Genomic DNA, 24,546 nt, shown 5'->3' on the forward strand with positions numbered 1-24,546 from the left:
CACCGGCTGTACTGCCCCCGGCTTTTCCATTTTCCACAGAAGAATTACCACAGTTTCATTACTTAGGGGACTTCTGTGGCTACAGAGGAGGGAGTTGGATTTGCCCCTACAAGAACAATATTGAAGAAGCAGCAGCAGATTTCTTCCTTGTGCTGAATATTGAAGAATTTAGGGAATTAAAGTCCCCAAGCAGGCTCATGATGTTGTCATGAATTTGTGCATTTTCACAAATGTACTTACAGTATTATATCGGTGTGTCACAATTACAGTACATTCTACTAACTTCAAACTCAGCTAGTTTGTGTTTTTTAAGACCGCTCTTGTCCCTGCTTTATATGCTGAAATGCAAAACATAGGCCCTTATCCTACAAACACATAGGCATAAGCTTAACTTTACTCGCATAAACACTAAGGGTGAAATCCTTGCCCTTTGGAACCTAATGGGAGTTTTGCCAATGATGTCAATGCGGCCAAAATTTCATCCTAAATGGTAGGTCTACACTAGAGCTGGAGGTGTAATTTCCAGCTCATGCAGACATACCCACACTAGATCTGATTCAGCGAGCATGCTACAGAGAGAAGCATGGCCACAGCAGCATGAGTGGCAGAAGGGCTAGTTACCCGAGTATGTACTTATGGTCTTGGATGGCATCAGAGGATACCCATCCAACCACTCGCAGCTATTCTATTTTTAGTGTGCTGTCTCAATCAGAACTAGTTAGTGCGGGTATGTCTACTCAGGCTGGAAATTATACTTTCCAGCTCCAGTGTAGACATTCCCATACGGTTTGCAAAATCAGGGCCTTAAAATTTGGAGCCCAATCCTGCATTCCATATGCAAGTAATGAAGGATCAGGCCTACTATTTGGTTTTGACTTCCTAAAGAGTTGGAAGGCTAATACTATTTAATATCTAAATACAATAATCTGCCTTTCCTAAAACTATATAATGCCCAATGCTTCTAACACTTCTCATGTGCAGTTCTTACTCAGACTGCTGATTTTATTAAGCTCAATGGTATTACTTACATGAGGAAGTACTTATTTCAGTAAGGGTTTGTATGATTGCCCGATACACGAGTCACAAAATTGCCCATTCAGAGCCAAAGACAAGGAACCCAACCAAATACTTCACTGTGGACAATGTGAAAATGTAAATTAGTTTCAGCACTACAGTTTTCTTGAGATCTGTTTAAACAAGAGGATTTCTTTAAAAATCTTAATCAGGATGAGGGCCCTGTTGTGTTACATGCTGTACAAACTTATTAGCGGATGTGGTGCCTGCCCAAAAGAATTTACAATCTAATCTAGAGTTCATCATTTCGCATTACATTGCTGTGAGAACACATCTTAGACATAAAAACATTGCTTTGGATTTCACATCACTAAACACAACAGAAGTATATGAGTTGTAGACCAGATATTACATTGTTATTGGTTACTGATTAAGGAATGATACTTGTATGGAAAAATCTGAACATATTGATGTAATTTAGCAAATAACCCCCCTTCGATTTTCTATTATTTACTTTACAGTCAATATCTTTGGTTTTGTTTTGTATAAAAAAAAATAAGATGTCTCCCCTCCTCCCATCCCCGATCTGTAATCTTCCACGTAGCTGAATTTGTACATTAAAAAAAGCACAAGACAGGACAATCGATTTGATGACAGTCCAGTTGAAAAACATTAACCTTGCAGATAAAGGACAAACAACATATTAAATCAGCAACATGCAAAACAGTTTCTTTATTTCCATAATAAGTTAGAGCAGGGGTGGGCAACCTATGGCCCGTGGGCCGGATCTGGCCCGTCAGGGCTTTGGATCCGGTCCACGGGATTGCCACCCCTGTGGCGCTGCAGGCCCTGCGCCACTCCCAGAAGCGTCTGGCACCACGTCCCTGTGGTCCCTGGGGTGGGGGTAGCGCGCAGAGCCCTCTGCCCTCCCTCCCCCAGGGGCCGCACGGAGGTGGTGCCAGCCGCTTCCGGGAGCGGCGCGGGGCCAGGGCAGGCAGGGAGCCTGCCTTAGCACCACTGCATGTCACTACCACCCCGGAGCCACTCAAGGAGAGCAGAGCCAGGCCGGAGTCCACATCCTGAACCCCTCCTGCACCCCAACACCCTGCCCTGAACACCCTCGTACACCCTGCACCCCCTCCCACACCCCACAATCCCTCCCACACCCCAAGCCCCACCCCGGCTCTACATTCATGGCCCTGCATGCAATTTCCCCACCCAGATGTGGCCTTCGGGCCAAAAAGTTTGCCCACCCCTGAGTTAGAGGAAATGACCTTCAATGTTGGTGAAAATAATTACAAATATAACGAAGTTTTCTTTAATGTGCCCCTTTAAAAAACTAAGATTAGCTGAATCGTTGAAACAAAAAACAAGAGCCATCACTATTCACACAACAGAGATACTATCTTCCTGCTTCTCCTAAACATGTCACTGAACTTAACGTTTTCACCTGACAGAGATATAAAAAGCAACTCCATCTCTGCTTTCCCTCTCACCCTTTCCTTTTTACAAATAGTCTGGAATGGACCCAGTGTAGTCTTTCCTCAGGCAACATTTCTAGTGCAGTTAATCAATAGGAGTTTTGCTTGAATCAGGACTGCAGTATTGGTGACCCTGCTGAAATCGAATGTTATCTGAAGGAAGCTTGAGTCAATTTGGAAATAAAAACCACTAAGAAACCTGCACTGTTATTATATGCAATTAGTAACTCTATGTCCAGTAGATAACAAGACAATGGGTCAAGGTTAAATGAATACAACTAAGCTAAATTTGAAGTTTCTTTGATTTTTTTTTTTTAAATCACTGCTAAGGACAATTCCCTTTTACTTTGCACCTTTCCAGACTACACACAGACAAAAACTATTTTGTCAACTATCTTAAAGCTGATAACTTAACACACAACAAGAAACATGAGGAAAACCAGACAAAACATCCAGAGCAACAAACATAAGAGGAATGTGACCGTAGATAATGGTTTCAAAACTCACTGTTTGCTTTGTTTTCTTTTTAACTGGTGCTGCTGCCCTTCAGCCAGTGGTTTTCGTTCCTAGGCACACAAACAGGCATTGGAATCCTGCACTGAAAGGAAAGGATGAGGAAAAAGCATGCTCAATAAGTCTCCTCCTTAACAAGGATCAATGTATTAAACAGCATTATAGATTATTAAAAAATAATCAGTACAGAAAAATCTAATACAAGTAATGCGCCAGTAATAAATCACAACCATAAATAGCAATGACAAGCAGAACAATGAAAAACATAAATTATAAGGAATACTGTAACACCACGGCTGATAAATAACTGCAGAGGGTAATAAAGGAAGTACAACAAAAAGGTAGCAGCAATAATAATCACATCAATAATTACTTATTACTAATTATGATAAAGCTAACCCTATAGCTGTAGTGATAAGGACTATTCTAGCATCATCCATAACTATTCAGCGACACCACTAACTATGGAAATGCTGACTAGGAAGCAAATGAAGCCTGCAATAACAAATGAATCTAGACGAGCCCATGCTAATTACGAGTGTGTCATATTTATAAACTCAATATTATTAATAATTATCTTCACCACCCCTGTAGTGCAATGCTGCTGCACGTGGGTCCAGCGCCGCCTCCTGTTTGCCTCCCCACCTTGGCCACTAGCACCTTGCAGATGAGCTGCACCACACCTGCCCAAGCTCAAGCGCGCGCGCCGCGCAAGCCCTTGGCGGGAGCGCGCCAACCTCTCTCGCTCTCTCTCCCCCGGCTCTGGAGGAATACGCGGGAACGCGCATTCGCGCTCTTTTTCTCTCTCGCCGAGCGGGCTGGCGAGAACGAGGCTCCCCTGGGGGTTGCTAGGGCCCGTCTCCAAGGACGCCTGGGGCAGCCTAGGAGGCATGTGAGGCCTGCGGCTGCTGCTGGGCGGAGAGGAGCCCCTTCCCACCACCCCCGCCTCCTCCTGGTGCTAAAGGGGATGGGCAGAGGCTGCTGTGCGGCTGACTCCCCCTGAGGAGAGGCTGGGGCGCTCAGCCCATGTCACTGCAGGGCTGCAAGAGGCAATGCCAGGCCCCTGGGCTGTAAGGTGCGGCTGGGGCGTGGCTGGGGTCAGGGGGGCAGAGCAGTGTGATTTAGTTGGGGATTGGTCCTGCTTTGAGCAGGGGGTTGAACTAGATGACCTCCTGAGGTCCCTTCCAACCCTTATATTCTATGATTCTATGACAAAGGGATCCTGGATGGATCCCCTCTCGCACACTTCCCCTGGGGGCTGTAATGCTGCCAGCTTGCCAGATTTCTGACAGCGGGGGTTGTTCTTAGAGCCCCAGCAAGCCGGAATTTCAACCTGCTTTGATTCAGTGAAAGTTTCTAGCTCCCCTGGTTGTGTTGGAATCAGAAAACCAGGGCTGAGTGCACCCCCATGGCTCGAAGACCAATAGAAACAACCCTAAATCAATTATTTTTGTCAAATCCCATGATTTTTAAGCCAATCTCATGATTTTTTTTACCACTTGTGGTCAGCAGTGCTGTATTTGGATGAATCAAAGCATGCGGCTGTCAGAAAATGGCACAAAATATCACAACTGTTTGTACAGTGTTTTGAGATCCTTGCACGGAAGGAGCGATATACATGCAGAGTATTATATTGTTATGTATGTGTGTGTGTGTATACACATATATATAAATCTTCACTTTAATAAAAATTAAAATATAGTTTGACTATAGCGGGGATGTTACTGTATCAAAATGTGCTTTTTTTAAAGGATATGCAGAAATAATGTATTATAGGAAAGAATTTTTTTGGAAGTTGAGTCCAAAATGGGAGGGGAGGGAGCGGGGGGATTCTTGGTTACAAAACAAAAGCAAGTATAATGTTGTGTATTACCAGTAGTTTTTGTACAGTAATCTTTATTTGTCCCTAATTGTAATATTCTTTTCAAAGGATACATTTATGAAAAAGTTACTTTTTCATTTAACATGCAAAGCAGGTGCTTTGTCCTGGGCAGTTAATAACATGTGGGCTAGGGTGACCAGATAGCAAGTGTGAAAAATCAGGACAGGGGGTGGGGGGCCTATATAAGAAAAAGCCCCAAATATTGGGACTGTGCCTATAAAATCAGGACATCTGGTCACCCTAATGTGGGTATAAATCTGTTTCTGCTATATACAGAGCATAGTGGTTCTGATATTTAGCAATTATTAAAGCCAAATAGAATCTGGTTCACACTTTAAACTGATTTGCGTCCCATACTGTATTAGTCACAAAAGATGAAGAGAGGAAATTTAGAGTGAAAGACATTGAAAGCATTTGGCCTTTAGTGCAAATTTATAACATGATTGAAGAAGAGTGCTAGAATTAGATATGAGAAAAGAGATCTTGTTACTACAGCTGTGTCAAACTTGTAGTTTTGCTTGCAAGGGTTTATATATTCTTCTTTAACTTAATAGTTTTTTAAGATGAGAAAGGATAATTATGATAATCCAGTCTGACTACTTGCATAAGGCCATAGAACCTTACCTAGTAATTTCTGCATCAAGCCCATAACTTTTGTTTGAGCTATAGCTTATCTTTTGGAAAAATAACTAGTCTAGGAGAATCCACCTTGTGCTTTGTTGTTCCAGGGGTTAAATACTCTCAGTGTTTTTTAAAAAACAAAAAAGTGCCTTATTTCTAGCCTGAATTGATCTAGCTTCTGCGAACTGGATTTCGTTAACGCTTTTTTTTTTTCTGCTTTATTAAAGAACAGTCTACTATCAGAAATCTCTTCCCCATGTAGGTACTTTCCAGACTATGATCAAGTCATCTCTTAATTGTTGTTTCACTTTGAGGGTTTCTTCACACACAAAGTTGCACCAGTTTAGCTAAATTGGTACATCACACTTAGTTAAACCAGTAAATCTTTGTGTGTAGTCCAGGACATATATTCAGGTTTGAACAAAGTCAAAATGACTTCCAAATGAAACCATCAAATTGATGCTAATTTCATATGAAATCATTCAAAACCAAATATTGCATTATTTGAAATCAAACCAACAGAGGTTCACTTGCATGTAAGCCCAGAGTCACATGAAAACTTCATTAATCTTTCTATAAGCCTCTTTACACACTGTATATAACTTAAACGTCTAGTCCTGCCATTCAGTGTCTTCTAGAGCTGTGTTCCTGCCTATGTTATAGACCTTGTCTCCTATCCTGTCTCCCCTTGACACTTCTGCCTCATCAATTAACCCTAACAATGATATTAGTCCATTACTAGATAGAAATGGTAGAATTGTCAATAAAATAATGAAGAAAAGGCAGAAGTGTTCAATAAATATTTGTTCTCTATTTGGTGGAAAAAATAGCTGATGTATCATGATGATAATGAAACACTTTCTAATTCAATAATAATCCAGGAGGATGTTAAACAGCAGCTACTGAAGTTAGATATTTTTAAATCAGCTTGGCCAGATAACTTGCATCCAAGAGTTTTAAAAGAGCTGGCCAAAAAGCTCGCTGGATCATTAACTTTGATTTTCAATTACTCTTGGAATATTGGAGAAATTCCAGAAGTCTTGAAGAAAGCTAATATTGTGCCAATGTTTAAAAGGAGTAAATGGGACAACCTGAGTAATTATAGGCCTGTCAGCCTGACCTAAATCCTGAGAAAAATAACAGAGCAGCTGGTATGGGTCTTGATTAATAGTGAATTTAAATGAGGGTAATATAATTAATGCCAATCAACCTGGGTTTATGAAAAATAGATCCTGTCAAATTAATATGATATCTTTTTTTCGTGAGATTGGTTGATAAAGGTTGTAGAGTTGATATAATATACTTAGACTTCTGTAAGCCATTTTACTTAGTACCACACAACATTTTGATTAAAAAATGAGAACAATACAAAATTAATATGGCACACATTAAATGGATTAAAAATGGCTAATCGATAGGTCTCAATATAATTTTAAACAGAGAATTTTCATCAAGCAGGTGTGTTTCTAATAAGATCCTACCGGAATCCATTCTTGGCCCTAAAATATTTAACATTTTCATCAATGACCTGGAAGAAAAATAAAATCATCACTGATAAAGTTTGCAGATGACACAAAGATTGTGAGATGGTAAATAATGAAGAGGATAGGTCATGGATGTGTTTCAATAGGGCCAATGTAAAGTTATACATCTAGGAACAAAAATGTAGCTCATACTTGTAGGATGGGGACTGTATCCTTGGAAGCAGTGACACGGAGAAAGGTTTGGAATAGTAGTGGATGATCAGCTGATCATGAGCTTCTAGTGTGATTGTGTGGCCAAAAAGGCTAATGCAATCGTTGGATGTATAAATGGTACTCCTAGGGGAATTGTGCACCACTGCGTGTGCGCAGAATTCATGGCTCCCGCAGATTTTTTTTGCTTTCTCACAGAAAAATGACTTTCTGACAGGGAAGCAAAGGGAAGCCACAAGAGCAGTCATGTGCCCCTCCCCAGCAGCATAGGCATGTCGTTTTGGGCATCTGGAGCAGCTGGCAGAGAGGTAAATTATGAAGGGAAAGGAGGGCTGGGGACAACCTGGCTGGTGCCAGGTCAGACCCACCCCCCATCTGCCCAACTCTTGTGCATCCAGACCCCCGTGGACCCTCTGCTGAGCCTTACCTCCCCGTCGCAACCATAATCCCCTGCACTGAGCCACCCACATCTGAACCTCCCACAACCAAGCCTTACTTCCTGTACCCAGCCCTCCCCAGCCCCTGTACCTTGAACCTCCCCAACAAGGTGCTGTGCATCCAGATCCCCCCGCACGCAGACTCTCCCCCACACTGAAGCCCCGCACCCAGATTGCCCCACACAGAACCCTCTCACCCCACACCTGGACCCCCCCCACACACTAAGCCCCTCCACACTTGGATCCTGCTGGGCTGAGCCTGCCTGCCCACACCTGATGTGGAGAGGCAGGGCCTCGGGTGTTTCTGGGGCAAGCCTGGCCCTTGCACTGTGTCAGGGTCAAGTACAGCCTCACCACTGAGTCCTGGGGGGTAGGGGGAGTACAGGGTGATCTCCCACCTCCATGTAGCCAGTGGCCTGTGCTCCTCACTGCCATGCTAGAACTTCCACATTTATAGACAAATACAATCTGCAGAATTTTGCAGTTTTTAAAAAATATTGTGTGCAGCATTATTTTATTTTTTGGCACATTTGTTTTTATTTTTTGATGCAGAATTCCCTCAGGAGTAAAATGGGAATCTTAAGTAGGAGTAAGGAGGCTATATTACTTCTGTATTTGGTACTGGTGTGACTGCTATTGGAATACTGTGTCCAGTTCTGGTGCCAACAATTCAAGAAGGATGTTGATAAATTGGAGAGGGTTCAGAGGAGGACCAAAAGAGTATTAAAGGATGTAAAACCTGCCTTATCGTGATAGACTCAAAGAGCTCAATCTATTTATCTTAACAAAGAGAAGGTTAAGAGGTGAATTAGTCATAGTTTATAAGTAATTCACGGGGACCAAAAATTTGATAGTGCGTTCTTTGATCTAGCAGACAAAGGTATAAGAAGATCTACTGGCTGGAAGCTGAAGCTAGACAGTGTAGTCTGGAAATAAAGCACAAATTTTGAACAGTAACTGTAATTAATCACTGGAAGAATTTACCAAAGGTTGTTGTAGATTCCCCATCACTGACAATTTTTAAATCAAGATTGGATGTGTTTCTAAAAGATGTGCTCTAATTCAAGCAGGAATTAATTCAGGGAAGCCTGTGTTATATAGGTCAGACTAGACTAGATCTAGATGATCACAGTGGTCCCTTCTTACTTTATAATCTCTGAATGATGCCAGTCTCAATTCTTTCTTTCTTTCTTTCTTTCTTTCTCCCACTCCCATCTGTGTGGGCTTTTTCCAGGAATACCCCTATGCATGGAATGCTATCCCCAGGCCAGTGTACCAAGCTACCACTTTCTCTTCATTAAAGTCCCTTTTATAATCACCTTTTGCCACTAGGCCCTAAAGAGTGAGTTTATAAATTACAAACAAAAAAATAAAATCATTCTCACCAATGTGTTGCATCTCCAAAAATCTACAAGATAGATACATTTCTTAGGACAGAAGCTATCTCTTTTTTCATGTACTGTACACCACCACATACATATTTTATAATAGCAATTTACGGTGCACTTAAAACACAGATTAAAATTAAACTTTTATAAATTAAAATCCATGGTCTTGAAAACATGCTGAAGCAGATGAGAAGCCAATTTGAAGCAAGGAACACAAGTATAATATGCTTATGCCCAGCTGCTTCACTAAATCAGAAGAATTAACTGTTACCCATAGCATTAAGAAATACCAATTTAAAATTGATTTTTTATTATTAACTATACATCTGTTTATCCATGTTTAGAAATGCTGCTTTTTGTGAACTTTCAAAAAGTTTCATGTAGCGAAAATTAGGTTTCCTTTTTTTCACCCTTTGCTTCTTAGAGACAGAACCAAGCACTTTTATAACAACGGTATCATACGTCATTCTCTAATATGAGTATTCCAAACCTAAATTAACAGAACAGCTAGATTATTTTTTAATAATGTCACCTTTTAGTTTCCAAAAACGCTGCTGATAATTAGCAAATTGTCAAATTAGTTACTAAGTAAACAGAGTACCATTTTCATCCATTTATACTGGTGTTTTCTAACAGCGACTATATCTGGGCAGACATTTACAAGTCAATACATAAATCCAGAGATGATTTTTCTTTTGTTTGCCTTATATCTAGAATTTTCAAACTTTTGAATCCTCCTCAGTTGTCCAGCAAGAATAATTATTAGGCCGAAAATGCTTGAGCCACCAAAACTACTTCGTAGGCCTCTGCCTCCAAAGCTGCTACCTGAACTGCCTATGCCAAGGGAGAACACCTATAAAGGTAAGCAGTACTAATAATAGATAGTCTTCACAATGCATAGCTCCAAGATTTACATATTCTTTGCAGACAATATTGAAAGAATGTGTATTAATCTATTTAAGCATTCATTTAAACACTATATAGTTGCTATCATTATTCAGCAAATAATAAATCAAACTGGAATAATTCCTCAATGAGACTGCACTGTGACAACAAAGATTGGAGCTGGAGGTGTAATGCTGTGTGAATATGACTGGAAGATGATCGTTGCATGTGTTCACAACCCAAAGGAAAGCCAGCACTTGATAAAATTTGAGATTGCTATCCTGGTTTTTGAATGAGAGTGTGGGATTAAGTATGAAGAAGACCCATACAGTCTCTTGTCCCACTGAACTGACTTCAAGATGCAGCTGTACAAAAAGTTTACTAACTACTTAACTTGCAGAATAGAGTATTGATTAATTAGCACCCCGCGCAGCAGCATAAAGAGAACAAGAAAAGATTGCATCGGGGCCCTACCTTAGGTCTCAATTCAGGAAGGTACTAAGCACATTTCTATTAAGGAAAGTACTTAACTTAAAAGCATGTTCTTATGTCCCATTGACTTCAGTGAGACTTAAATTACCCACTTAAAATTAAGCGTGGGCTCAAATGCCCTTCCTGAATATGGGTGTTTCCCGGAATCAGGGCTTTAAATTGGTAGCCATTTTAAGATAAAGTTAAAGAGAGAGTAGCTCAGACTCCTTTTTCTTTCAACTGCTTTTCACTGCTCAGGCAGTGCGGAACAGTCAGAAAGCTGCCTCTGAGTATTCCAATTTGTTGGGAAGTTGCCACATGCCAGGTGGCATAAAGCCAATGTAGCTGGCTCTATGCCACTTGCTTCAGGTGTCCCATGACACAGACAATGGGGAGGGTTTAAAAGAACTGGAGCAGGCAGGACCAGAGCATGCTGTGTTTCAGCTGTCCTTTACGTAATGGGCTCTTGGGGGCATTAAATGCGGGTGCAAGTTAGAGCAGTTCCTAGGCTGCTCCAATTTGTGCTGAAGCTTGTTTGGCCCTATAGTCACCATTAGCATCAGGGTAGGGAATGGAAACTGCTCCAGTGCTGTTGTGGATTTAACTTAAAACACTTGCTGATGGTTTCATACATTCAACATATCATAAGTTCATACATTAACTGAAATGACCCAAAACTACAGTTAGTGCTGAGATAACTTGTTAAAAAATCTTTAATCTGTGACAAAATAAATGCTTGGTTTCACATGGTCTCCCCTCTAATCCCAGAACAAACCAATGTTATTAAAAATAAATTTATAATTAGAATTTAGGATATATAAGGCTCTTTCTTGTATACATTGAAGTTAATGGCAAAACTCTGGGATCAGGAATAGACCACAAGTATCCATTATCAGACACCAGGCTAAAACTAATTTCCCTAACACCATGATGAAGGCTTATGTTATGATCCAACCAAGGCCTGTCACTATGAGGGTCAGTTACCAAATGACAAAGAAACAGGTGTAGCAAGAGATAAAGAAGGTGCTGAGAGAGATTAGAGAGGATGGAGTCAGGAACAAACGTAAAGATACAGGGAGGTACAATTGTGATTCAGATTAAGGCCATTTGCAGATGGTCCCATCCCTCCTGGTGTACAGCTGCATAAGTAAGCACTTGCATATATACATGTAGGGTCATGTTGCCTTTGAAGACAATGGGGAGTTTTGCTTAAAAACTGATATAACTGATGATACAATACAGTTCAGACATGTCTGTACATTTTGCATGCTATATGTGACCTAGAAGATGCAAAAATGCGCTTCACCATTTATTTAGCAATAGCTAGTAACTAGGGCTGTCAAGCGATTTAAAAAACTTAATTGCGATTAATCGCACGATTAAAAAAATTAATCATGATTAATTGCACTTTTAAACAATAATAGAATACCATTTAAATATTTTTGGATGTTTTTTACATTTCCAAATATATTGATTTCAGTTACAACACAGAATACAAAGAGTACAGTGCTCACTTTATATTTATTTTTTATTACAAATATTTGCACTGTAAAAAACAAAAGAAATTGTATATTTCAACTCATCTAATACAAATACCGTAGTGCAATCTCTTTATCATGAAAGTTGAACTTACAAATGTAGACTTATGTACAAAAAATAATTTATTCAAAAATAAAACAATGTAAAACTTTAGAACCTACAAGTCCACTCAGTCCTACTTCTGCCAATCGCTCAGACAAACAAGTTTGGTTACAATTTTCAGGAGATAATGCTGCCCACCTCATGTTTACAATGTCACCTGAAAGTGAGAACAGGCATTCGCATGGCACTGTTGTAGCCAGCATCGCAAGATATTTATGTGCCAGGCCCACTAAAGATTCATATGTCCCTCAATGCTTCAACCACCATTTCAGAGGACATGCTTCCATGCTCGATAACGATCCAAAGCAGAGCGGACCGACGCATGTTCATTTTCATCATCTGAGTCAGATGCCACCAGCAGAAGGTTGATTTTCTTTATTGGTGGTTCGGGTTCTGTAGTTTCCGCATCAGAGTATTGTTCTTTTAAGACATCTGAAAGCATTCTCCACACCTCATCCCTCTTAGATTTTGGAATGCAATTCAGATTCTTAAACCTTGGGTCGAGTGCTGTATCTATATTTAGAAATCTCACATTGGTACCTTCTTTGCGTTTTGTCAAATCTGCTGTGAAAATTTTCTTAAAACGAACATATGCTGGGTCATCATCTGAGACTGCTATAACATGAAATATATGGCAGAATGCAGGTAAAACAGAACAGGAGACATACAATTCTCCCCCAAGGAGTTCAGTCACAAATTTAATTGACACATTATTTTTTTAACAAGCGTCATCAGCATGGAAGCATGAAGGGGCATATGAATGTTTAGCATATCTGGCACGTAAATACCTTGCAACGCTGGCTACAAAAGTGCCATGAGAATGCCTGCCTGTTCTCACTTTCAGGTGACAATGTAAATAAGAAGCAGGCAGCAGTATCTCCCGTAAATGTAAACAAACTTGTTTGTCTTAGCAATTGGCTGAACAAGAAGTAGGACTGAGTGGACTTGTAGGCTCTACAGTTTTACAATGTTTTGGTTTTGAGTACAGTTATGTAACAAAAAAAACCATGTGTAAGTTACACTTTCACAATAAAGAGAGTGCACTTCAGTAGTTGTCTGAGGTGAATTGAAAAATACTATTTCTTTTATCATTTTTACAGTGCAAATATTTGTAATCAAAAATAATAAGATAAAGTGAGAACTGTATACTTTGTATTCTGTGTTGTAATAGAAATCAATATATTTGAAAATGTAGAAAAACATCCAAAATATTTAATACATTTCAATTGGTATTCTGTTGTTTAACAATGTGATTAATCTTTTTTAATCACAGCTAATTTTAATCGCGTGAGTTAACTGCGATTAATCAACAGCCCTACTAGTAACTAATAATTAAATACTAACTTTAAAGATAGAGTTAACAGCCAATAACAATTGATAGTAGGAATATTTTATGTAACTAATAGTTCAAAGAAAGAGCTGAAAACTCCACTGCTTGAGACTTTTTAAAAACTAGGTCCTGATCCTACAACTGAGTCTTGCAGAAGGGCTCTTACTCCTGAACAGTCCCATTGACTTCAGTCACTTGTGCTCCCACATGAGTCTGCTGTGCAGATTCTGATATAGGATCAGTACTTTACACTGGACAATATGTTAAAATAAACTAGCACTGTAAAAGAACAATCCTGCCTTGGCAGGGACCTGGAAAAGATGTCCTACTAGGTCTTTTCTGTCTCTAACTGCTGCGATACTATGACCTATATGTAAAACTACTTAAATAGATAAAACTATTAAATCTGAACATAATCAATAAATAAACTAAAGGAAAAAGTTCTGAAAACAATTTTTTCATAGTATTTGATATGCATAACTAATTTGAAATTTCTTAACATTAATATTATATTGTTTTATTAATATAGTGTCACTTGTAGTGTGTTTGTTATCATACTAATTCCGGTTATCATTTATTATTTCACTAATTGATAAAGAATACTCATAACATTATAATGGTATGGTAAAAATTAAGTAAGAAGGGAAATCTCAGTGAGTGAAGTAAGAAGCTGCAGTTCTTGTTCTCTTGATATTATTAAGTCCATTAGCGGGTTAGTTAAAGTTGTTGGTGAAATTTTCCATCTATGTCTGTACAACACATTTCCAGTCTGGCACCATGCAAAATGTATCTAAATATTTCTGGCTCAATACCAGAGCTCTGCTCCACTGATTTAAAACTATTTAAAAATGATAAACCTTTTATCCAGAGACAATGTTCTGTTGCAACTTCTTTTTTCTATTATAACATATGATTAGTGATGAATGCTATTTAGAACGTATAGATTTATACAGTACCCTGACAAGAATCAAAGTGCTGCACAATAAAGTACATTCAAGGATCACTTCACGCACTACAAAATGCAGCCATTACATTTGATGTATGTTTATAAAGTGGAGTGACCATTGATCAGAATCCAGCTTTTCAGTAATGGTAATATGGTCACCTTGGGGAACATACTGGTTCTGTGTTTCATCAAGTATGAGACCAGTTCACTCCTTAAGAATAAGATGAACCTATTCCCAGGAAGGTGGGGCACTAATCCAGACAATACACAGGGAATCCTATGTGACTGCTCTTCTAGCTGGTGGCCTGGAAAAAAGGCTGCAGCTCCTTTGCAGCCCTTCTGTGGAATTTTTTGGCACTGGACCCTATATTCACCATTTAAGTGTCTTCTCACAGGCTTATCATGCTGGTCTCATTTGCATCATCCTAGTTGAAGCCGGCACAGAGCCCACATCATGGAGTTTAGGGGATGTGGAAGCCCCCTGAATGGTTGCTTCTGCCTGAGCCTCCACTCCCCACAAGCATGGCTATCATGGGGCCTAGATGGGATAGAGAGCCTTATGTGGGTCCTTCATAATGGGATGGATGTTAGTCCAAGTGACCATTATTAGAACCTAAATAAGTCAGTTTATGACTGGCTAATAGTTTGAAATTATTTGTTGGTAAATTAACAAATCAGCCATTTGGTAATTTAACCAGTGGACATTAATTTAATTTGCTTCTTCTTGTTCAAGGTGGTATATATTGTTCTTTGGAGCAACGCAGTTCATAAAGGATTAAATTGTGGCTTTCAGTCACAGCCCCATGGTAGGGTTCTGTGGAGGAACACTGCCCCAGAGAGAGCCCCTGCAAGCTTCTTGCAGCAAGGACTGCCTTTTTGTTATGTGTATCCAGTGCCTCACACAGTGAGACCCTGATCTTTGATTCAGCACTCTCAGAACTATCACAGTAATCAAGTTTTATGTGCAGTAGAACCTCAGTAATTAGTTTTTCACTAATCTGTGTGGCTCATTGTAAGCATTCTAAATATAGATGTCTAACACTTACTCACGTGTTTACAAAATTATTACAGATCATTCGGTGTTGTTTACTTTGTTTAAAATTAAATTATACTTGTCAAATAAATGTACAAAGTAAAACATTTTGTGATGCAGTAGGGTTGATTTTTTTAAATTATTATTTGTGTATTCAGTATAGGGGAAATTCTCTTTGAAGCATCCAGTTTGAGTCAATCACAATATTTTCTTGGAAAAGGTGTGAAATGTATGCCTAGTTATAAATGTATCCTCACTTTTCTTTCTGTTGTGTTCTCCAGACAGGATTCCTGGAAAAGACCGACCTGGAGTGATAAGAAGCACAAATGAGAAAGACAGTAATATTTTTTCCAGTAGTTATTTCAGTGGTCAAACACAAGTCCAGCCCAAAGATGCACATCTCCTTCTTGACCAAAATTCTAGTGGTCAAACACAAGTCCATCCCAAAGATACACACGTCCTTCTTGATCAAAATCTAAAAAAGGTGTTGACTCTTACTGCTCCTTATTTTTGTACACCTGCTGGCTGCCCATCGCAGAAAGATGGTAGATCCTCTGACATGGAGGTTCTGGCTCCCCCCAAGGAGAGTGACTCTGTTTGTTGGTCTTTACCAGACATTGCTGCTGCTGCAAGCACAACTGACAAGGATAGAATTACTCTTTCTGGCTATTATTCAAGCAGTCGAACATCAGTCCAACTCAAAGTCCAAAATCTTTTTCCTGATCAAATTCTTAAAAAAGATATTATTATAGCTCCAACTCCCAGTGGTCCCTCCAACTTCCCATTACACAAACGTCGTAAATCCTTTCGCATGCAGCTTCTTGGTTTACCGAAGGATGAGCCTGCTTATTTTACTTTACCAGAGTTTACCTTTGGGAGCTTAGCTGCAGTGTCCTCTTCTCACCCATCACCTGTGATGTCAGCCTTTAGAAAGCCAGTTGTTTCTCGCTGTAACTATCAAAAACTCAGTGCCCAGTTGACCAATAAAGTGAGAAAGAGCATACAGACTGAAGTTAACACAATGGTATTGTCCAATAATGAGGAGTTCCCAGTAATTTCACGAAGAAAGCCTGAGAGACAGAGTATCATTGGTACTGTATTTTACATTGTCAAGTATTCTAATTCACTTTTGTCTGTGCATGATTTTTACTGAAAGTATTTCCAAAATAGGCCTCCTTTACAGGAAAAAAACTTTGCCATTTGTCTGTTTGTGAGAATTTTACATCATCATTTAAGAACTAGAAAGTGCAAAATTGTAGTTAGTAATAACTAAACTAACTTTATTTTTAAAAACGTTAACAACAGGTAACAATTTATACTAAGAATATCTTAAAATACTTAATAATATAAGGAAAGTGTTTAAAGCCCCATTGCTTGAGACTTTGAAAACTGGCCCCTAATCCTGCAATGGGATCCATGAAAGATGGTCCTAACACCTGCACAGAGTCCTTCTAGGCCCAGTATCAGAGGGGTAGCCGTGTTAGTCTGAATCTGTAAAAAGCAACAGAGGGTCCTGTGGCACCTTTGAGACTAACAGAAGTATTGGGAGCATAAGCTTTTGTGGGTAAGAACCTCACTTCTTCAGATGCAAGTAATGGAAATCTCTAGAGGCAGGTATATATCAGTGTGGAGATAACGAGGTTAGTTCAATCAGGGAGGGTGAGGTGCTCTGCTAGCAGTTGAGGTGTGAACACCAAGGGAGGAGAAACTGTTTCTGTAGTTGGATAGCCATTCACAGTCTTTGTTTAATCCTGATCTGATGGTGTCAAATTTGCAAATGAACTGGAGCTCAGCAGTTTCTCTTTGGAGTCTGGTCCTGAAGTTTTTTTGCTGTAAGATGGCAACCTTTACATCTGCTATTGTGTGGCCAGGGAGGCTGAAGTGTTCTCCTACAGGTTTTTGTATATTGCCATTCCTGATATCTGACTTGTGTCCATTTATCCTCTTGCGTAGTGACTGTCCAGTTTGGCCACTGTACATAGCAGAGGGGCATTGCTGGCATATGATGGCATATATAACATTAGTGGACGTGCAGGTGAATGAGCCGGTGATGTTGTAGCTGATCTGGTTAGGTCCAGTGATGGTGTTGCTGGTGTAGATATGTGGGCAGAGTTGGCATCGAGGTTTGTTGCATGGGTTGGTTCCTGAGTTAGAGTTGTTAAGGTGCGGTGCGTGGTTGCTGGTGAGGATATGCTTAAGGTTGGTAGGTTGTCTGTGGGCGAGGACTGGCCTGCCTCCCAAGGTCTGTGAAAGTGAGGGATCATTGTCCAGGATGGGTTGTAGATCACTGATGATGCGTTGGAGAGGTTTAAGCTGAGGACTGTAGGTGATGGCCAGTGGAGTTCTGTTGGTTTCTCTTCTGGGCCTGTCTTGTAGCAGGAGGCTTCTGGGTACACGTCTGGCTCTGTTGATTTGTTTCTTTATTTCCTTGTGTGGGTATCGTAGTTTTGAGAATGCTTGGTGAAGATCTTGTAGGTGTTGGTCTCTGTCTGAGGGGTTGGAGCAGATGCGATTGTACCTCAGTGCTTGGCTGTAGACGATGGATCGTGTGGTGTGACCGGGGTGGAAGCTGGAGGCATGAAGGTAGGCCCAGTTCATTGTAGCTCCGCATCTTGTGTAGTCATTTAAATGAGTGTAAAATGCTAATATTCTGATTTACTATCATTTTGCCATCATTTATACTAGTGTAAGGCCCAGATTTTTAAAGGTATTTAGGTGTTGCTGAGTTCAGTGTTGCATTGCCTAATTGATATAGGAGCCTTAATCTTATTTTCAGAAGTGATTTAGGCACTGAAGAGCCTAAATCCCATTGCCAGTAAGTAGGATTTGGGCTCTTAAGTGAAAATAAGGTTTAGGCTCCTGAGTACAGCAGCATCTGAATACCTTTAAGAATCTAGGTCTAAATGACTACATAAGGTGCAGGACAACAGTGAATTGGGCCCACTGGCTTCAGTAGGACTCTGATGGTATTTCTGGATAATGAATGGATTGGGCTTTCTAACCATAGTGGTTTTTGCTTATGTGCACAGAGTTGAATGGGTTGACAAATCAAGGCAACAATATGGGGTCATTCCTGCAAAGGCTTGTTGCCATGCAAGTAGTCTTTATTCATGTAGATGGCCCCATTGACTACACATGGGAGAGTAATGGTTTGCAGGATCAGGCCCCATGTTACCAGGGATCTTGGGTTGCTATGGCTTTCCTCCAAGTCTAAAGCACTACGCAGAGATCTTTGATTAGGAGAAGATGAGTGTATCTCCCACAATCAACTTCCTTTGCTCCCAGGAGAGACCGGCACTAGAGAACCATATTTCTTCCAATTTTCTACCTCTAAGTAAATCATGTTTGATAAAATTATGGTGCAGCAGGGCCTGTGCTACAGTTAAGATTGTGTTACAGCATAACTTTTAACCTTTTCTATATATATATATAGAGAGAGAGAGAGAAAATATGTCATTGAATAGGCAAAAACCAAAACATAGAATATAAACTTTGAGCATTGTTTGAATTTTTCATGATGGTGTGATGAAAAATGAATTGATAGAGAATAATAATAAAATTACCCTTTCTTATGATTCCTTTTTCCACTGCCTCCCTGGATTGCCTCACTCTTCTTTGCATCCCTTTTGCAAAAACTCTGCAACTCTCTGGGACCTATCTTTTGTCCAGATTGTTAATCCTCACATGCTGATTCCTAGAATATCAGTTATATATCGGTATTGTTCATCTATATTTTATACCTCTTCAGCTGTAACAGAAAATGTGTGCCAAAGCAAACCCACTGAATTTTAATTCAACGATAAATAACATGCCAAGAGATAGGGCTTACTGTGAAATCACTGGTGGCCTAAAAGCCAAGTTTATGGCATACACAATCCCAAGTTTCGCCACTGTGCCATGACCTTTTAGAGCAACTAACCTAGTTTTGGTTAGCCTATCTTTCACCACTGTAAACTGCACTCCTCTTCCAGAGCCAGGGATAGAATCAACTGGTGATTCCCACTCACCAATTTTATATTAACTACTAAATAGGCGGGTAACTCACTGTGAAAGTGTGTCTAGTCTCCTCTGATGCCTCTAGAAAGGGGTGAGCAATTATTCCTGTAGCTAAATTAGTAGTGATTCATAAAGGGGAAGTAAGCAAGCCTTAACTGTCACTAAATGTAATTTTTGTTTGCTAATGAAAATGTAAGAATCTGACCTGATTCTAGGACTGGTCAGACAGTCCAGTTCTGTTATTTCTCTGTGCTAATTTACAGGTTTGGCCTTTTATGATCTGAAATATTGTAAAAATTTTTAATGTATTTTTTCTGGAGAAGGGTGATGAGTAGAAAAAAGTTGAGTAGGCAGTATTCACCCATTATTTTCTTAAAATATTTCTTAGAGAGACACTTATTTCAAGGGTTGCATGGAACGTTAAAATGAATACACACTGTAACCAGATAGTTATGGCATTTTGTCGTTAAATTGATTGCACAATCTGTAGTTCAGAACTATTAATATATATCTCCACCCTCATCAACAAATAGGCACTCAACTCCCACTGTAAATACAACACACCAGCCGACACACGTGCATATTTCAATTCTGTTACTTTTACATTAAAATTGCTTCCAAATTTGGGCCCATCACCAACCAGATAAATCACCCATTTATATAACATTTCCTGAATGTTACATAAAAACATAGTTTGCAGCCACCATTTGCAATCTTACCCTCTATCTCTTTTACACACCCCAGTACAAAACTATGTATAGAATTATGTAAAATGGAACATGAAACCACACCAACTCTATATTTAATCATATGAACACAACCATTAATGTGGTTGTGGTGTTGAGGCTGCACATTGGTTGTTCAAAATGGGTGGAGATAAGTGAATTGTGATTGGTGGAAGGGAGGGAGCTGAGGTTGAGAAAGGGAACTGATGAGTGGAGTGCAGATGGGCTGTTGATGACATAGATGCATATTTCCTTTCTTCTTATGGTTTGCATTGGCTGGAAAAACAGTGCATCAATCTTAACTCTAAGATAAGCCTACAGTGCATTTTAGTGGGAATATAGGTATGGGTTTTTTTTAAATGACTGCTAGGAATACTAGTGAAATAGTGCATCAGGAATTGCAGATAGCTGTCCTATGACACATGCCAGCTTCTCTATGATAAGAAATTCCATTCCCTGGTGGTCATTTACACTATGGGTAGGTCTATACTTACCTCCGGATCTGGCTGTAAGCAGTCGATCTTCTGGGATCGATCCCGGAAGTGCTCGCCGTCGACACCGGTACTCCTGCTCCGTGAGAGGAGTACGCGGAGTCAACGGGGGAGCCTGCCTGCCGCATGTGGACCCGCGGTAAGTTCGAACTAAGATACTTCGACTTCAGCTACGTTATTCACGTAGCTGAAGTTGCGTATCTTAGTTCGAAGTGGGGGGTTAGTGTGGACCAGGCCTATGTCCCTTTATGCTGCTCTGGTAATGTAAAGGGGCCTTAAAAGCAAACACTGACTTGCTGGTCTGTTTATGCTGCCAGAGCTGTGTAAATGGTGCTTTCTGTAAATGAGAAATGGGGTAGTCTGACTAAGTTAATACATTTCTCACATACCCCTTCTACCACCACTCCCAACTTTTTTCAGAAATGGCTTTGGAGGAGAAAATTAGAAAATCTAACTCATTGGAACAGATTTTAGAAGAAGGTGATGAAGGAAAAGGATCTTTTATGGACAATATAAAGCTGTACCCTCATGGACAGAGCAAAAAAGTGTCTTATTCAGGTAGGGGCAAGATATATACATTGCGTGTATGAAATAAACTATGTACAGCACTGTAGTGGCAGTTTTGTAATGGCAATATAAAAGATGAAGAGCAGTCCTACTATCAACTCCCAATACTGCATGCCATTTTTAAGGGGAGAATGAAATGGACGTTATAATAATAAATAATAGAAATGTACAATTACAATAAAACCAAGACAGGAAGGAAATTCAGAGACAAAGCTTTTCACTCTGTTGGGCTTTTGGATTGTAAGGTCTTAAACTAGTGAGTGAGGAATCCATTTGGGCTGTTAACAGTAAGAGTGGTAGAAAGCTTTTGTAACCAAACCTGAAATTCATCCCAAGCTTGTGCCATGGTTTGAGCTTCCCAGAATTAAAACCCTCAGAATCAATTGCCACTTCTGAAAATGTAGACTTTAATGGTTTATCTAAACAGAATCAAAATCTTCAATCTCTTTAACATCTGTTATCTGTTGTGGGTTGAAGCTACAGATGGACCTGAACAAAATGCTCCCAAACTTTAGGAAAGTTCTGCTCCAAATCCAAAGTCACTGCTCAGGCCCTTTTATCAATAGCTGAAACCCATTCTGCTGCTCACCCTTCCAAAAAAAAAAGTTGAATAAATTTGAATGCTTTTAAAGGGTCAAATTCTGGAGTCTTTACCCAGGCATTGCTAAGATGCTGATTTGTATCAGGGAATTTTGCCTGAGTAAGACCTAACAGTGCATGGAAGGATTTGGCTATAAATTTGGGATCTACATAATGAAGCTTTAGTTCTTTATTTCCTAATCTCGATGTTTATTTCCGTATTTGACTACATATGTTTTTTACTTGCAGAACCTGATCATACCCTTGATGATGATACTATAAAGGGTATCCAGGGATTCGGGTACCAGAATTTGTTAAGTGAGCAGGATGAACAAGAACAACTGATGGCCAGGGCCAGAATGGCAGTTTTATATTGCATAATGCATAGCAGAACTGAACTTAATCTTAAGGTATACCTTTTAAAAATTACAACTGCACCCACTCTCCATATTGCTATCCTTAATGGTCAACTGCTGCTTTAATTAGAAACACAGTTTCCCTGGGATTCATAACTTGGCTTTCTTAACTTAATCCACCTAGAACCTGGTATTAAAATTCTCAGTATATGGCCACTTTTTAAAAATTAAAAATGGCTAAAATCATTTAAGATTTGTTTAGTAATTTTAGAGTAGTCTTAAGATTGGTTGTTCTAGATGCGCCTTTTTAATTCTCTTGCCTCACCTTGGTCTCCCTCTGTATTATCTATTTCCTTCCCTTTTTTACCCTCACTCTTCTTCCGATATGTTGTGTGTGTCTCCTCATTTTTCCGATGCACCTCATGATTTATGTGACATCTGCGGCTCCCAGCACCTCCTGCAGTAGTGGACTGGGTTTGAACACACTGCTGCTTCTTCTCCTCCTGTAGTGCCATCAGATTGCTTCAGCACCATGCAAGTAGGAATGGCAAGATCCTGAAGGTGGGAAAAGGTGCCCAACCCTCTTTCTAAAAGACCAGAGACATCACAGTCTAAAGTTTCTAGAACCTTGGCTGGCATCAATTCGGCCCTGTTATGTACTTGCTGTTTTTAATTATTTCTGTTTTCATGTAATGTATGGATCTGTTGAGTCAAAGCATTGACAATTGATCTGTCAGTATAATAATGCTTAATATTTATTCAACTATTTATTATTGCTCCCAGTTTGTATTCAATCTGTAGTATCTGCTAGTAGGTGTGGTTTACTATGTAACTTTCATAGAAATGACTCATGAATTCTAGCTTACAAGGAAATAGTTACTGCACATAAATAGATGTAAGGTTGTAGAGAAAAGTATGTTAATGTATTGAGATTATAATATATGATGTAATTAAATACTGTATCAAACTATTTATACCAAGGGTGTAGACAAAGATTGTGCATGCAACCGTAACTTAATTTCCTGATTTGAGTCAAAATCATTAATTCATATTTTTTTACCATAGATTTTTGTATGGGGTTCCCTAGCTTTGAAAGAAAGGGCTTTTAAAAAATGAAAAGAAGAAGCTTCACTTTCTAGAACTCTGGAGCTCTGAGTTGCAAACATCATGTGTACATCCCAGAACCTATTTAGCTAGACAGCCCCAGAGTACTCATTCCATGCACCTTAGGAAGATCACAGGAAAGAGCCCAGTATATTTTGTTCAAAGAGGGCATAATAAGAGATAAAAGTAGGAACTAGGCCATGCAGAGCATAGAAAGTGGGAACAAGTAGCTTAAATTTGATGCAAGAGGGAAGGGGAGATCAATGAAATGGGAGCTGAGAGGCAAGGCAGACAGAGTTTTGAGTTGCCAATGTGGCCCTCAGCTAGGCAAATCTTTTGATGCTCCTTGCATAATGATTTGATACTGTCTCATAGGACCTTTTTATAAACAAACTAGGGAAATACAACCTAGACGGAGCTGTTATAAGGTAGGTGCATAACTGGTTGGAAAACCATTCCCAGAGAGTAGTTATTAGTGGATCAGAGTCAAGCTGGAAGGACATATCAAGTGGGGACTCACAGGGATTGGTACTGGGTCTGGCTCTGTTCAGCATCTTCATCAGTGATTTAGAAAGTGTCATAAAGAGTATACTTATAAAGTTTGAAGACGATACCAAACTGGGAGGGGTTGGTTGCAAGTGCATTGGAAGATAGGATTAAAATTCAAAATGATCTGGACAAACTGGAGAAATGGCCTGAAGTAAATAGGGTGAAATTCAATGAGGACAAATGCAAAGTACTCCACTTACGAAGGAACAATTAATTGTACACACACAAAATGGGAAATGACTGCATTGAAAGGAGAACTGTGGAAAGGGATCTGGGGTTTAGAGTCACAAGCTAAATATGAGTCAACAGTGTAAAACTGTTGCAAAAAAGCAAACATAATTCTGGGATATATTAGCAGGAATATTGTAAGCAAGACATGCTGATAAGGCATCAGCTGGAGTATTGTGTCCAGTTCTGGGCACCACATTTCAGGAGAGATGTGGACAAATTAGAGGAAGTGCAGAGGAGAGCAACAAAAATGAGTAAAGTTCTAGAAAAATGATCTTTGAAGAAAGATTGAAAAAAATGGGGTTTGTTTAGTCCGGAGAAGAGAAGGCTGAGAGGGGACATGATAACGGTTTTCAAGTACATAAAAGGTTATTAGAAGGAGGAGGTAGAAAAATTGTTCTTGTTAACCTCTCAGGATAGGACAAGAAGCAATGGGCTTAAATTGCAGTAAGGGAGGTTTAGGTTGGACATTAGGAAAAACTTCCTAACTGTCAGGATAGTTAAACACTGGAATAAATTGCCTAGGGAGGTTGTGGAATCTCCATTATTGAAGGTTTTTAAGAACAGGTTAGACAAACACCTGTCAGGAATAGTCTAGTCCTGCCTTGAGTACAG

At 39.7% G+C, this 24,546-nt stretch overlaps 2 protein-coding genes across 2 annotated transcripts in view; one reads left to right on the forward strand and one right to left on the reverse strand.

Moving 5' to 3' along the window:
• Positions 1-3,673, reverse strand: part of LCP1 (lymphocyte cytosolic protein 1) — a 64,189-nt gene extending 60,516 nt beyond the window's left edge. The window contains exons 1-2 of the mRNA XM_034758479.1: positions 3,595-3,673; positions 3,003-3,093 (exon numbers count right to left, since the gene is read on the reverse strand). The gene's annotated coding sequence lies outside the window, so the exon portion shown is untranslated. The remainder of the gene's footprint in view (positions 1-3,002; positions 3,094-3,594) is intronic.
• A 237-nt stretch (positions 3,674-3,910) lies between these two features.
• LRRC63 (leucine rich repeat containing 63) overlaps positions 3,911-24,546 on the forward strand; it is a 53,903-nt gene continuing 33,267 nt past the window's right edge. Inside the window, exons 1-5 of the mRNA XM_034758480.1 lie at positions 3,911-4,083; positions 9,745-9,891; positions 15,618-16,427; positions 20,969-21,106; positions 21,944-22,104. Coding sequence (XP_034614371.1) covers positions 9,804-9,891; positions 15,618-16,427; positions 20,969-21,106; positions 21,944-22,104 — 1,197 coding nt within the window. The 5' untranslated portion in view covers positions 3,911-4,083; positions 9,745-9,803. The remainder of the gene's footprint in view (positions 4,084-9,744; positions 9,892-15,617; positions 16,428-20,968; positions 21,107-21,943; positions 22,105-24,546) is intronic.

The sequence above is a fragment of the Trachemys scripta genome, chromosome 1, assembly GCF_013100865.1.
Source record: "Trachemys scripta elegans isolate TJP31775 chromosome 1, CAS_Tse_1.0, whole genome shotgun sequence".
Taxonomy (NCBI): domain Eukaryota; kingdom Metazoa; phylum Chordata; order Testudines; family Emydidae; genus Trachemys; species Trachemys scripta.